The 15623-nt window shown below is 43.3% G+C and overlaps 1 protein-coding gene across 1 annotated transcript; it reads right to left on the bottom strand.

Annotated features, from left to right (window-relative positions):
* Window positions 1-553: 553 nt before the first annotated feature.
* LOC311143533 (tetraspanin-4-like) lies at window positions 554-15365 on the bottom strand. The gene is made up of 8 exons (XM_084179369.1): window positions 14850-15365; window positions 13776-13845; window positions 12244-12435; window positions 10514-10588; window positions 10090-10185; window positions 6488-6601; window positions 5770-5853; window positions 554-1368 (listed from the first exon to the last, which is right to left on the bottom strand). Exons 2-8 carry the CDS (start codon window positions 13842-13844, stop codon window positions 1300-1302), a joined length of 699 nt encoding a protein of 232 aa, XP_084035495.1. The 5' UTR covers window position 13845; window positions 14850-15365; the 3' UTR covers window positions 554-1299.
* Window positions 15366-15623: the final 258 nt, after the last annotated feature.

Below are 15623 nucleotides of genomic sequence, written 5' to 3' on the forward strand. Positions count from 1 at the left end.
TCATTGTTTTAGTTTGGGTTTCATTACTTGGTGTTATGACTGGAGATCATAATTTAATAGCATACTTTGAAAGTCCATTTTATAATGATATGTGATCTATATTTCATTAGAATGATGAACCCTGTTGCAAGTTAATGACCTCTTCAGTTGTCTATTGGACTGAATAAGTATATGAAAGCTTAGGCTTGTCTCAAAACTATAAGAGAAGTGAATTCATACCGACAACACCTCATATGCACAATATGGAAAACAAGTTTGAACTATTACCAACTATTACCACATTCATAATCAGAGATTCATACATTTGGTTAAGTGTATTTTACAAAATGTGCAAGTTCACAACAACGGGGCGGCAGGTAGCTTAGTGGTAAAGAGCGTTGTGCCAGTAACCGAAAGGTCGCTGGTTCTAATCCCCGAGCCGACTAAGTGAAAAATCTGTCTGTGCCCTTGAGCAAGGCACTTAACCCTAATTGCTCCTGTAAGTCGCTCTGGATAAGAGCGTCTGCTAAATGACTAAAATGTAAATGTAACTACCACTTCACATGCATACAGATGACAATGGATTTACATTTTATTTGCTTTGGTAAGGCTCACTTTTAAACATATAGTTTAGACTTCTGGTTAAAAGATGCTGCAGAATAGAATACTGTAAATGTTTCTTAGGGGCAAATCTCACTGCTTGTCCATGGGCATCAGAGCAAGCGCTTTACATTTTCACTACTAAACAATATCATTTGTATCACCTAATAGTGAAAGTGACAAGTAGTAGCATGTAGTCTCCAATAGTTACAAATAATGTCCTTCCTTATACTGGATAAGTAAATGGCTAGAATTGCAGTCGTGTTGTTCAGATGATCAGATCTCTCAAAGCCAATTTAATTCCACTTCTCCAGGCGTTGTGAGATATGACCATCTGAGCAACATGACTGCAATGAAGATGACCTGGAATGTGCCCCATGGTTTTTAGTGCACTGTTATAAGAACCATCAATCCAGATTAAAATAACCCTTCAAAAGTGTGATGTGTTCTCATTCAAATATATTTTATTCAAACTTAACAGAATTGAACACACAAAAGGATGATTTTGATCTGGATTTAATGTTCTGAAAAACCATCCCCAGCAGCTGGTATATCACATCCAGGACCCAGCTAACACTTTTTTTGTTCCCACAACGTTGTGGGGAAGTAATTTGTCAAATAACCAAAGGACAACCTTAAGGGAACGTTACATTTAACTTTCTGTGCCAGCTAGGGAGTCTCTCATTCAGCCTCTCATGTCTGTGAAGGACCAGTCCCAGATCAGTCCAGGTACTTCTCAGCACGGAGGATCTGGCAGTACATCAGCAGGGAGAAAATCAGGGCCAGGATCTGAAACGACAAGAGAATGTATTTGAGTTATAAAAATGGTGACGTATTTATGCATAGTCACTTTAACTCTACCCACATGTACATATTACCTCAACTACCTCAACTAGCCGGTGCCCCACGCACATTGACTCTGCAACGGTACCCCCCTGTATATATAGCCTCCCTACTGTCACTTTATTTTTCTTCTGCTCTTTTTTTTCTCAACACTTTTTGTTGTTGTTGTTTTATTTTTACTTTTTTTGTTTAAAATAAATGCACTGTTGGTTAAGGGCTGTAAGTAAGCATTTCACTGTAATGTCTGCACCTGTTGTATTCGGCGCATGTGACCAATAAAATTTGATTTGATTTGATTTATATTTCACAAAACCGGATAAAGTGAATTATTTGCCAGATAACTTTCCTAAATGTTTAGATGTTTTTTAACTCAGTGTTTTGAGCTCATATTTCTTAGCTCACATAGAGAGCTCATATTTCTGAGTTTATTGAGCGAGCTCATATTTCTTAGTGCGAGCTCATATTTCTTAGTTCACTGAGAGCTCATATTTCTTAGTTTATTGAGTTTAGATATGGTACAACAGACTCAATATTCTCAATGACCCAGATTCAAGCTTTCTTTATAAACATGTAAGTTAAGTTATATCTGGGAGTTTATAACATTTTGTTGACTAACAATGATCCTGTTTGGTGGAATACAACCCTGGCTTATTGAGATTGGACATACGGATGGCGCCGGAGAAGATGGCTGCCGTTTTACAGCCCTCTAACCAATTGTACTATTATGTGTGTTTTTTCGCGTTATTTGTCATTTATTCTGTACATAATGTTTCTGCCATCGTCTCTTATAACCAAAAAGAGCTTCTGGATATCAGGACGGCGATTACTCACCTCGTATTGGACAAAGATTTTTTTCTTCAACGAGTCGGACGCGAAGGATAACCTACAGACACCCGACAAGGCCCAAATCCCCGTCATTCGCAGGAGAAAGAGACAGAGATTTTGTGGACGTAGGTCGGGGTGCCTTGTAAGGATCTGACGGCGAGTGAGTAAACTGCCTCTTCCATCAATCCTATTAGCCAATGTTCAATCATTTGAAAATACATTTGATGACTTACGGTTATCCTACCAACGGGACATTAAAAACAGTAATATCTTATGTTTCACGGAGTCGTGGCTGAACGACGACATGGACAAAATACAGCTGACGGGATATACGCTACATCGGCAGGATAGAACGGCTGACTCCGGAAAGACAAGGGGTGGCGGTCTGTGTATATTTGTAAACAAACAACAGCTGGTGCACTAAATGACTACCGACCCGTAGCACTGACGTCTGTAGCCATGAAGTGCTTTGAAAGGCTGGTCATGGCTTACATCAACACCATTATCCCAGAAACGCTAGATCCACTCCAATTTGCATACCGCCCCAACAGATCCACAGATGCAATCTCTATTGCACTCCACACTGCCCTTTCCCACCTGGACAAGAGGAACACCTACGTGAGAATGCTATTAATTGACTACAGCTCAGCGTTCAACACCATAGTGCCCTCAAAGCTCATCACTAAGCTAAGGATCCTGGGACTAAACACCTCCCTCTGCAACTGGATCCTGGACTTCCTGACGGGCCGCCCCCAGGGGGTAAGGGTAGGTAACAACACATCTGCTACGCTGATCCTCAACACGGGGGCCCCTCAGGGGTGCGTGCTCAGTCCCCTCCTGTACTCCCTGTTCACCCATGACTTCATGGCCAGGCACGACTCCAACACAATCATTAAGTTTGCCGACGACACAACAGTGGTAGGCCTGATCACCGACAACGATGAGACAGCATATAGGGAGGAGGTCAGAGACCTGGCCGTGTGGTGCCAGGATAACAACCTCTCCCTCAACGTGACCAAGACAAAGGAGATGATTGTGGACTACAGGGGGAAAAAAAGAGGACTGAGCACGCCCCCATTCTCATCGACGGGGCTGTAGTGGAACAGGTTGAGAGCTTCAAGTTCCTTGGCGTGCACATCACCAACAAACTATCATGGTCCAAACACACCAAGACAGTCGTGAAGAGGGCACAACACAGCCTATTCCCCCTCAGGAGACTGAAAAGATTTGGCATGGGTCCTCAGATCCTCAAAAACTTATACAGCTGCACCATCGAGAGCATCCTGACTGGTTGCATCCCTGCCTGGTATGGCAACTGCTCAGCCTCTGACCGCAAGGCACTACAGAGGGTAGTGCGTACAGCCCAGTACATCACTGGGGGCCATCCAGGACCTCTATACCAGGCGGTGTCAGAGGAAGGCCCTCAAAATTGTCAGACTCCAGCCACCCTAGTCATAGACTGTTCTCTCTGCTACCGCACGGCAAGCGGTACCAGAGCGCCAAGTCTAGGTCCAAAAGGCTTCTCAACAGCTTCTACCTCCAAGCCATAAGACTCCTCAACAGCTAATCATGGCTACCCGGACTATTTGCACTGCCCCCCCACCCCCACCCCATCTTTTTATGCTGCTGCTACCCTGTTAATTATTTATGCATAGTCACTTTAACTCTACCCACATGTACAGTGAGGGAAAAAAGTATTTGATCCTCTGCTGATTTTGTACGTTTGCCCACTGACAAATGATCAGTCTATAATTTTTATGGTAGGTTTATTTGAACAGTGAGAGACAGAATAACAACAAAAAAATCCTGAAAAACACATGTCAAAAATGTTATAGATTGATTTGCATTTTAATGAGGGAAATAAGTATTTGATCCCCTCTCAATCAGAAAGATTTCTGGCTCCCAGGTGTCTTTTATACAGGTAACGAGCTGAGATTAGGAGCACACTCTTAAAGTGAGTGCTCCTAATCTCAGTTTGTTACCTGTATAAAAGACACCTGTCCACAGAAGCAATCAATCAATCAGATTCCAAACTCTCCACCATGGCCAAGACCAAAGAGCTCTCCAAGGATGTCAGGGACAAGATTGTAGACCTACACAAGGCTGGAATGGGCTACAAGATCATCGCCAAGCAGCTTGGTGAGAAGGTGACAACAGTTGGTGCGATTATTCGCAAATGGAAGAAACACAAAAGAACTGTCAATCTCCCTCGGCCTGGGGCTCCATGCAAGATCTCACCTCGTGGAGTTGCAATGATCATGAGAACGGTGAGGAATCAGCCCAGAACTACACGGGAGGATCTTGTCAATGATCTCAAGGCAGCTGGGACCATAGTCACCAAGAAAACAATTGGTAACACACTACGCCGTGAAGGACTGAAATACTGCAGCGCCCGCAAGGTCCCCCTGCTCAAGAAAGCACATATACAGGGCCGTCTGAAGTTTGCCAATGAACATCTGAATGATTCAGAGGAGAACTGGGTGAAAGTGTTGTGGTCAGATGAGACCAAAATCGAGCTCTTTGGCATCAACTCAACTCGCCGTGTTTGGAGGAGGACAAATGCTGCCTATGACCCCAAGAACACCATCCCCACCGTCAAACATGGGGGGTGTTTTTCTGCTAAGGGGACAGGACAACTTCACCGCATCGAAGGGACGATGGACGGGGCCATGTACCGTCAAATCTTGGGTGAGAACCCCCATGAAAATGGGTCGTGGATGGGTATTCCAGCATGACAATGACCCAAAACACACGGCCAAGGCAACAAAGGAGTGGCTCAAGAAGAAGCACATTAAGGTCCTGGAGTGGCCTACCAGTCTCCAGACCTTAATTCCATAGAAAATCTGTGGAGAGAGCTGAAGGTTCGAGTTGCCAAACGTCAGCCTCGAAACCGTAATGACTTGGAGAAGATCTGCAAAGAGGAGTGGGACAAAATCCCTCCTGAGATGTGTGCAAACCTTGTGGCCAACTACAAGAAACGTCTGACCTCTGTGATTGCCAACAAGGGTTTTGCCACCAAGTACTAAGTCATGTTTTGCAGAGGGGTCAAATACTTATTTCCCTCATTTAAAATGCAAATCAATGTATAACATTTTTACATGTGTTTTTCTGGTTTTGTTTTGTTGTTATTCTGTCTCTCACTGTTCAAATAAACCTACCATTAAAATGATAGACTGATCATGTCTTTGTCAGTGGGCAAACATACAAAATCAGCAGGGGATCAAGTACTTTTTTCCCTCACTGTACATATTACCTCAACTAGCTGGTGCCCCCGCACATTGACTCTGCACTAGTACCCCCCTGTATATAGCCTCCCTACCGTTATTTTATTTTACTTCTGCTCTTTTTTACTCAACACTTTTTTGTTTTATTTTACTTTTTTATTAAACAAATAAATGCATTGTGGGTTAAGGGTTGTAAGTAAGCATTTCACGGTAATGTCTACACCTGTTGTATTCGGCGCATGTGGCAAATAACATTTGATTTGATTCATTGATTGAGCTATTAATATGTGGTAGTTACCTGGACAATGCCAATGCAGACTCCAAACACCAGGACAGAGAGAATGTTGTCCAGGAGCCACTGTCTGGCCTTCTGATAACACGGCTGAGAGAGGGAAGAGGAAGAGGAAATGGCGGAAAGGGAGAAGGACAAAGGGAAGGAAGGAGGGAGGGAGGGAGGGAGGGAAGGAGGAGAGGGAGGGAGGGAAGGAGGAGAGGGAGGGAGGGAGGGAGGGATGGGAGGAAAACGTGAGAGGAAAAGGGGAAGAGAAAAGGGCAAAGGAGCAGTAGAGGAGGGGGAAGGTGGGGGACAGAGAGTGAGATGGGGCTTGGGTAGGGGGGAGAAGAGTGGAGGACAGATGTGAGAGAGAAGGAGAGCAATATGTTGATGAGAATTGGGGAAGAGAAAAGGGCAAAGGAGCAGTAGAGGGGGGGGAAGGTGGGGGACAGAGAGTGAGATGGGGGTTGGGTAGGGGGGAGAAGAGTGGAGGACAGATGTGAGAGAGAAGGAGAGCAATATGTTGATGAGAATTGGGTGTTGAAAGAACGCAGTCAAGAAATAAATTGTATTGTCAGGGTCATTCTTTACATTCTTGTAAGTGTGAGCGCACACGCACATCTGGACTCTTAGCAAGACATGTAGGCAGCTGGGAAATGTCTTGTGCGCAGGCTGTTGAACTTTGACTCCCCTGACACTCCCTCCTCCCCATCCCCCCCCTACATTTGAAAAGTGGTCTGACCTCGATCCATCCTTCAACACATTGGTCCATCCCACCGGAGCAGCAGGAAAAGGGGAGCGTTCCGTTGATCACGAGGTACCAATCTGTTTTGTTGGTCACGCCGCAGCACTTGAACTAAGAAACAAATATTGCATATTTGTTATTATCTCTGTTGGTCTCTGACTCTCTCTGTCAGATTGTTAGTTTGTTTGTTTGAAAATGTGTCCCTGAGCGTGTCCCTAAAAAATGTGTCCCTGGATCAGCAACTGCACAGCCCCTCAGACTCACTGATACTGTATGTACATGATGTAACTTTCTAGCCAATCAATATTTAAAGGGATTGTGCCAGATGTTGGCCCTTTTTCTACCTATGCAGAGTCAGATGAACTCATGGGCACTTTTTATGTCTCTGTCCAGTATTAAGGAAGTTAGAGGTAGTTTCGCGAGCCAATGCTAACTAGTGTTCGCACAATGGCTGGAAGTCTACTGAAACAGCTACAGTTGCATGCTGACTCTGGTTAAGTAAGGTCCCTTTAAAGGGACAATCTGCAATTGCTACATCCATTTTTGGACATATAAATGAATGATATGTAGCCATTGATTCTTGAAGAATATAAATTATAAATGCCTCATGAGCTTAGTTCAACTGTCGTACCCCACCAGAACCACCCAAAATATAAGCTTGTTTTACTCCAATGTTTGTATTAAAGGGGTATCCTACGAAGCAGGTTTGAGGAGTTAGGAGGTAATTTAGGTCAACTGAGTTCAACTAGGTATAACCGGTCATACGAACGTGGCTCACCTTTTAGCCAGGTACATTTCTATGGCAACGAATCCTTCAGAACTAACCTACTCCGGGACAAGCTAACTCAGGGCTAACTCCACTTACCCTGAATGAAATGACTGAACCATGAGTTGAGGACCAGATTTCCTCCCTCTTGCAAAGATTGCGTCATCATCCCCTTCATTTGAGGAAGTCGACTGATTAAATATTTTATTAATCAAAAGTGTTTTGTGTAAAAATGTTTGGTTGAAATATCACATTACAGATTTTAGTAATGACAGAACGCAACTTCACGCAATGTAACACTTTTGTATGACTTTATAAATAAATATTGATAGGAGTGGGAAAAAAGGAGTGTGTGCATTGATAAGCACACCAAAGACTGCATTAACGATAAGTAATAAAATAACGGCACTTCTAAAAGCCTATTTCACACTGCTGAATTTGCAAGATAACTTTTCATTTTGATTTCGGCACAATTGAAAATGTGGCACTGACTCGCCCATTGATTGATGTTTCAGCATTGTCTCAATGAAAAGTAGGGTGTTCGACTAGCCATTTGCGACATGCACGTGCAGTTACAAGCCTGCTAGAGTTAGCGGCAGGTGGACGAGCAATATCCACCATTGTAGTATGGATGAAGCTTGAGCTGGAATGTGAAGCTAACTGAAGCTGGTTAGCTTTAGAAAACCATGAGTAGATCTAGCGTGCTTCGTAGGATACCCCTCTGGCATCCATTGCTCTGTCTATGAATTTGAGAGTGGTTACGTTTCTCCAGCCCATCCTTCAGCTTTTTCCTGAAACAGGAAAGGGGACAGGGACGGGCATGCAGGGCACGTGCCCCAACCCCCCCCAAAAACGTTGGGTTTTATTTTGGAGTTTTGGGGCCCTCCTGGAGGTCGGGGGGCCCCCAGATAGCATATGATAGCAAAATGTGTAGAAAATTAACTGTAAAACTGTACAATTTTCTCTCAGCCTCATGGCAAAATGTCAACAAAAGCATGAGATGGCCCACTGGGCACACACTGGTTGAATCAACGTTGTTTCCCCGTCAGATAAAAAAACACCTTATGGAACAGCGGGGACTGTGAAGCAACACAAACATAGGCGCAGACACATGCATACACACACACGATAACATACACACTAAACACACACGTACACATGGATTTTCGTACTGTAGATATGTGGTAGTGGTGGAGTAGGGGCCTGAGGGCACACATTGTGTGGTGAAATCTGTGAATGTATCGTAATGTTTTTTAAATTGTATGAACTGCCTTAATTTTGCTGGACCCCAGGAAGAGTAGCTGCTGCCTTGGCAGCAGATAAAGGGGATCCATAATAAATACAAATACAACATTTCAATGAAATTACGTTGAACCAACATGGAATAGACGTTGAATTGAAGCCTGTGCCCAGTGGGGAGCTATAAAACAGCATAAGTGTAGAATTGCAGGAAATTTGCTTTAAAACGGCAACATTTTCTCTTAGCCTCAAGACAAAATGTGTAAAATAGCGTTATAAAACTGCAAATGTTTCACTCTGCACCATGGCAAAATGTGTTGAAATGCAGGAAGTTAGCTGATTTCCAAAAATCATAAATTGCGGATTGGCCCTTTAATGATCACTAAGGCGGGATAGCCTACACTGGCATAGCTGGGCTGCGTGCAGTACACAAAACGTAATAGAACGTTGAACGGAAACTGTGCTGTACTGAACGACCAGTTGAAGAACAGGGAGGGGTTGGGTTGTAACTTCAAAATGCACCTCTGCCCTTTTAAATACGTCAGTCATTGCTTCAAGCCACACACCGGCACACCCGCCGAACGGAGCAAAAGTACCTCAAAGTCTGTCCAAGAACGTTTTGGGGAAACGTGTCGTTCAGTACAAGCTGTTCCACAACGTAGCAAACATTCAAGTGAACTGAACACACCCCTGGTGTTTTGGCGATGTCGGATGTGTAACTGCATTAGAGCTGTCAAATCGGTGAGTGTCTGCTCCAGTAGTTGTCACGAAGCCACGCCCGTCCCACTCACATTAGAAGTTCAAAACCAGAAAGTGTAGGCTGTATAGCCTATCGAAATAATGATACAAATTGAAAATCATTCAACTAAATAATAAGGATTTATATCAGCCTAAAGCGACTCAGTGCATCCAATGGCAGTGTCCGCAATAGCCTACCGCACAGGGCTGCTTGTGGATTGCTCTAATGCAGTTCCACCTCTGACGCCATGCTCTACCAACTGAGGTACACGGGACTACACTAAGGTGTCGAAAGCATTCCACAGGGATGCTGGCCCATGTTGACTCCAATACTTCCCACAGTTGTGTCAAGTTGGCTGGATGACCATTCTTGATACGCATGGGAAACTGTTGAGTGTGAAAAACCCAGCAGCATTGCAGTTCTTGACACAAACCAGTGCGCCTGGCAACTACTACCATGCCCTGTTCAAAGGCACTTAAATATTTTGTCTTGCCTCATTCACCCTCTGAATGGCACACATACACAATCCATGTCTCAATTGTCTTAAGGCTTAAAAATCCTTCTTTAACCTGTCTACTCCCCTTCATCTACACTGATCTGAAATAGATTTAACAAGTGACATCAATAAGGGATCATAGCAGCTTTCACCTCGATTCCCCTGGTCAGTCTATGTCATGGAAAGAGCCTGTGTTCTTAATGTTTTGTATACTCAGTGTAAGTTCTTACTATCACCGTCAGTCAGTTTAAGTGATTTATCACTAAATCCACTAAACATACACGGAACAGACACAGGGACCATATAAGGTGACAGACTAGGGATTGGTGGGTTTCCCCTAACCCCCATCCCCCCTCTACCATTTTCTGCACATTGTCCCATGACGACTTCAGTCCTTCGTCTGTCAAGTAATCCTTCATCCCCTCCTTTAACTCATCCTGCGCTTTTGTGTCCAGCTGAAAGAAGGGATGGAGAGGGAGAGAGAGAGAGAGAGAGAGAAGGATGAAGTGTGGGCCTTGATATAGTTGCAGCATATGAGACAGATGTAGGGGATAATGTAGATTTCAAAAACTTCTAGAATGTAAATGACTGTATCACCTCTTTGTCTTCTGAATCAACCTCTGTGTCGGTATATCGTTTTTTACACTGGTTGTTAATTTAGTTATCATATAGTGGTAAAACATTACTAATGACCCCCTTTTGGGGTTGTTAAACATTAGTGGGTGAAACTAGATCTTTATGAGTAGCCAGGAGGGTTGTAGATGGATGGTAGACTGGACTCACCTCGTTGTGAAAGATATGGAGGACCAGGGTTAGAGTCACCTCTGTCAAGACCAGGAGCAAAAGGATTACAAAGAACTGGGGGAAGGGAGGGAGAGAGAGAGAGGGGGATGGGAAAGAGAGGGATGGGTTAGAAGAGATACAGTGGGGGAAAAAAGTATTTAGTCAGCCACCAATTGTGCAAGTTCTCCCACTTAAAAAGATGAGAGGCCTGTAATTTTCATCATAGGTACACGTCAACTATGACAGACAAATTGAGATTTTTATTTCCAGAAAATCATATTGTAGGATTTTTAATGAATTTATTTGCAAATTATGGTGGAAAATAAGTATTTGGTCACCTACAAACAAGCAAGATTTCTGGCTCTCACAGACCTGTAACTTCTTCTTTAAGAGGCTCCTCTGTCCTCAACTCGTTACCTGTATTAATGGCACCTGTTTGAACTTGTTATCAGTATAAAAGACACCTGTCCACAACCACAAACAGTCACACTCCAAACTCCACTATGGCCAAGACCAAGGAGCTGTCAAAGGACACCAGAAACAAAGACATACAAGACCACTGATAATCTCCCTCGATCTGGGGCTCCGCGCAAGATCTCACCCCGTGGGGTCAAAATGATCACAAGAACGGTGAGCAAAAATCCCAGAACCACACGGGGGGACCTAGTGAATGACCTGCAGAGAGCTGGGACCAAAGTAACAAAGCCTACCATCAGTAACACACTACGCCGCCAGGGACTCAAATCCTGCAGTGCCAGACGTGTCCCCCTGCTTAAGCCAGTACTTGTCCAGGCCCGTCTGAAGTTTGCTAGAGTGCATTTGGATGATCCAGAAGAGGATTGGGAGAATGTCATATGGTCAGATGAAACCAAAATAGAACTTTTTGGTAAAAACTCAACTCGTCGTGTTTGGAGGACAAAGAATGCTGAGTTGCATCCAAAGAACACCATACCTACTGTGAAGCATGGGGGTGGAAACATCATGCTTTGGGGCTGTTTTTCTGCAAAGGGACCAGGACAACTGATCCGTGTAAAAGAAAGAATGAATGGGGCCATGTATCGTGAGATTTTGAGTGAAAACCTCCTTCCATCAGCAAGGGCATTGAAGATGAAACGTGGCTGGGTCTTTCAGCATGACAATGATCAAAAACACACCGCCCGGGCAACGTAAGAAGCATTTCAAGGTCCTGGAGTGGCCTAGCCAGTCTCCAGATCTCAACCCCATAGAAAATCTTTGGAGGGAGTTGAAAGTCTGTGTTGCCCAGCGACAGCCCCAAAACATCACTGCTCTAGAGGAGATCTGCATGGAGGAATGGGCCAAAATACCAGCAACAGTGTGTGAAAACCTTGTGAAGACAACAGAAAATGTTTGACCTGTGTCATTCCCAACAAAGGGTATATAACAAAGTATTGAGAAACTTTTGTTATTGACCAAATACTTATTTTCCACTATAATTTGCAAATAAATTCATAAAAAATCCTACAATGTGATTTTCTGGATTTTTTTTCCTCATTTTGTCTGTCATAGTTGACGTGTACCTATGATGAATATTACAGGCCTCTCTCATCTTTTTAAGTGGGAGAACTTGCACAATTGGTGGCTGACTAAATACTTTTTTCCCCCACTGTATTTAATCCTTTGGACCTGTGCGTGTGTATGTGGTTTTTTGTGTTGTGGTAAGTTGACATGGTTGAGGTTGACCCATGTTTTGTGATGTCATGGGGACTCACCGTCATCAGCAGGCAGCGCTGCTCCTTCAGGGCGCCAAGGCAACCCAGGAAGCCTGTCACCATGGTGACGCCCCCAGCAACCAGAAGTAGGTTTGCTGCAGAGAGTGAGGGAAAAGACAGCGGGAGGGAGGAGAACTCGGACTGGGTGAATGATAGCCACACTCCCACTCCAAACAGGCCACATCCTCCCAGCTACAGAGGAGACAAGAGACACAAAAGGTGACTAAGGTGAATCCCAATACGTAAAGTGGTAGTTCATTCCAAAATCAAAGTTTGACCCATGTTTTCAGTCCTCAAAAGTAATCTATTTGTCGGACAAACTTAGATTTTCGAGTGAACTGTTAGAAGATAGGACATAGGAAAGGAAGCAAGTTTTTGCACTGGGACTCACCCTGCCTGTTGTGACTGGTCCCAGATCTGTATGTGTTTACATGTGTAAAAGCACTTACAGATAAATAAGTAAGTAATAAGTTGGTCATTTAGCAGACGCTCTTATCCAGAGCGACTTACAGGAGCAATTAGGGTTAAGTGCCTTGCTCAAGGGCACATTGACAGGTTTTTCACCTAGTCGGCTCAGGGATTAGAACCAGCGACCTTTCGGTTACTGGCACAACGCTCTTAACCACTAAGCTACCTGCCGCCCAGATGGGACCAGGCTACCCTGTGTTATAAGTTGTGCATTTTAAAATTTAAAACAGAGTGAAATCATCAATGCTGCCTGCTTGACCTACATAAGTAGAGATTTGGCAGGAGTCTTACTGTTGAGCGTATTTCCATATGTTCCTACCAACTAACATATGTCCAGAGTTATTGGAGTGTAGTTTTATGTCTAGGTGGCGCCAACCAGAGGCTTTATCATGTGTTTTTCCACTTTGTGACCCTTTTTTTCTTTTTTTACTCCATGCGCCAGTTATGACTTTGCACTTTATGATATCTAATTCAGAGTTTGTATTCACATCCTAGTGTTGTTAGCCAATACTGTACATGACTTGTGGTGCATGGTGAACTTGTTCCCCAGCCTAAGGTCATATTCACGTTTATCTGGGATCACAAATATATTAATTTGGGAGACAAATAAAGAGACCAAACTTGACCATAATAGACACAGGACCACAGCAAAACCAGTACAAAACTAGAACAAGGCCAGAGTGGAATCAGACTAGTTTAAGACCAGAATTTACAATCTCTTATGGTATGTAAGTATGTAGAATGGAACAGACCAGAACTGAGCCAGAACCGGACAAGCAGAGAGCTAGAAGAACACTGTAATAGAACCACACAAACAGGACTAGACAAAGACCAGAAACAGAAACAGAGCAGAACTGGAATTGGAGCTTAAAAGCCCAATCTGTGATTTCAACAGCCTGACCCTCCCACTTTGTTTGGTAAGCTATATTCTTCAAGATTCAAACAATGGGTATACCGTACTGTATATAATTAATTTAAATGACCATTGAACAGCAGAAAATCGTACAGATTGTGCCTTTAGAAAACTGAGGCATACCAAAGGACAGAGATGTAAATGTACTGACCCAGAAGATGAGGTTGAAGACGAACATGAGGTATTTCACGCAGCACAGGCACCTCCGAGAGGCTGACATCCTGACAGAGAGAGAACAAAGTATTCTATATACTAATATCAAGTTCAAGCTAATTAGGTTATAACAAGTTCAAGACAAGACTTGAGAAGTTTAATCTACTAAACTCTACTCAAGTATACCTTGGGCATACAGCATATTCGAGGTGTGGTTGTTGTGGCAGATGGTTTTGTGTATTGTGGTTAGTTTACTTGTAAAGGTATTTGTATGGTGTGTCTGTGGTTAGTTGTGTGTGTGTGTGGGGGGGGGGGGCTGTGCCTGTACAGTGTGTATGGTGGACTTGTTCCCTAGCCTGTGTTCCGGAGTGGGTCTAATAAGTCACACAGTCACTGTGGTGGAATCTAGTGACCTGTTCCACACACAGGAAGTCAGCTTATCGGAGCGGACAGGAAGGAACCTCCCTTCTCCTGCTGGACTGCTAATTGTGTGTGTGTGCGTGCTAATTGAACTCATGTGGGGTGGTCGTGGAAGGTTACCATGACCAGCCACAGACAGGATAAACATGACTCACAACACAACTGGAAGTAGAGCTCATTCTAAAGGCATGCTGATGCCAGAGGGAAGAATAGTGTGGTAGAATAGACTTAAAAATACTTAGAACAGAATGAAACAGAGGAGTGCTTCTTTTGTTAATAGATGTACAATAAGAGGCGGTCTTTGAAAATGGGGAACAATTCTTGATCAAGCAAAACGACATTGATGTTAGTAGTGTGAACAATGCAAAAGCATTTTATGCGTTTTTACTTGTTCAACACTTAGAATGGACATAACTGGAGGCAGACCTACAGAATAAGAAAATAACTACTTTGGCTTAAGTTCTGATGTAAATTATATGAAATATAAATTAGTCTCAGTCTTACACAACCAATTTATCATAAATCAATATGTGCCATTACTAGGATTCGTGCATACACAGACAAGGCATATCTGCAATGGCTAAGACATTTAACATATGTGTGTGTGTGTGTGTGTGTGTGTGTGTGTGTGTGTTAATTAAGCCTACTGTACCTGTCTGACGGTTGGCTCACAGGCTTGATAGACAGACAAATGAGTAGAAGAATTCCAGACTATGGGACTCCTCTTTTGTTCTCTTGACTCTTCTCCTTTGTTGAGTTGATTTAATTTCAATAACATATGCTTTGAACGGTCCTCCAGATTAGAAAGCTACATTTGAGTTTTCCCTCTTTGTCATCCTCCCCTCTTTGTATGGATTGTTCTTAGGATAGAATTCCAGTTTCTTTCTTTCTTTTTTTGATCTTTCTTTTCCTCTGTTCCTTTCTCTCTGTCAACTTTTAAATAAACTCTGTCCTCCCGTAAATCTTTAACTCAATTGATACATTTAATAAGTCTATCCCTACATTTAGAGTTTGTTCATCCTTTCTACCTCTGACTCTTCTATCTTTTCTATTACAATAAAGTTATCTTTCTTTCTCTCCCTTGCTCTCTCTACTTTTCAATAACTTCCAGATGTGACTGTTGTTGCCACTCTTATTTCTCTCTCTCTCTTGCTCTCCCTCCTCCCCTCATATTTTTTTGCCGTTCCTCCTCCACCGCTCCTTCCTCCTCCTCACCCCTGTCCCCTTACTCACCACATATCTCTCTCTATCCCTCCCTCCATCTCTCACACTCCCTCTCCCTCTCTCCTTCTCTCTCTCTCTCTCTCTCTAAACAAACATTATCTGTCAGATTATCCTATTCAGCAGAGCAGAGAGACATTTAAGGCATTTGTTTGCCATAGTTGCAGATTTTTTCTCTTCTATTTCCTCGGATTCTGTTGTATGC

The sequence above is a fragment of the Coregonus lavaretus genome, assembly GCF_964263955.1.
Source record: "Coregonus lavaretus genome assembly, chromosome: 2".
NCBI classification, from domain to species: domain Eukaryota; kingdom Metazoa; phylum Chordata; class Actinopteri; order Salmoniformes; family Salmonidae; genus Coregonus; species Coregonus lavaretus.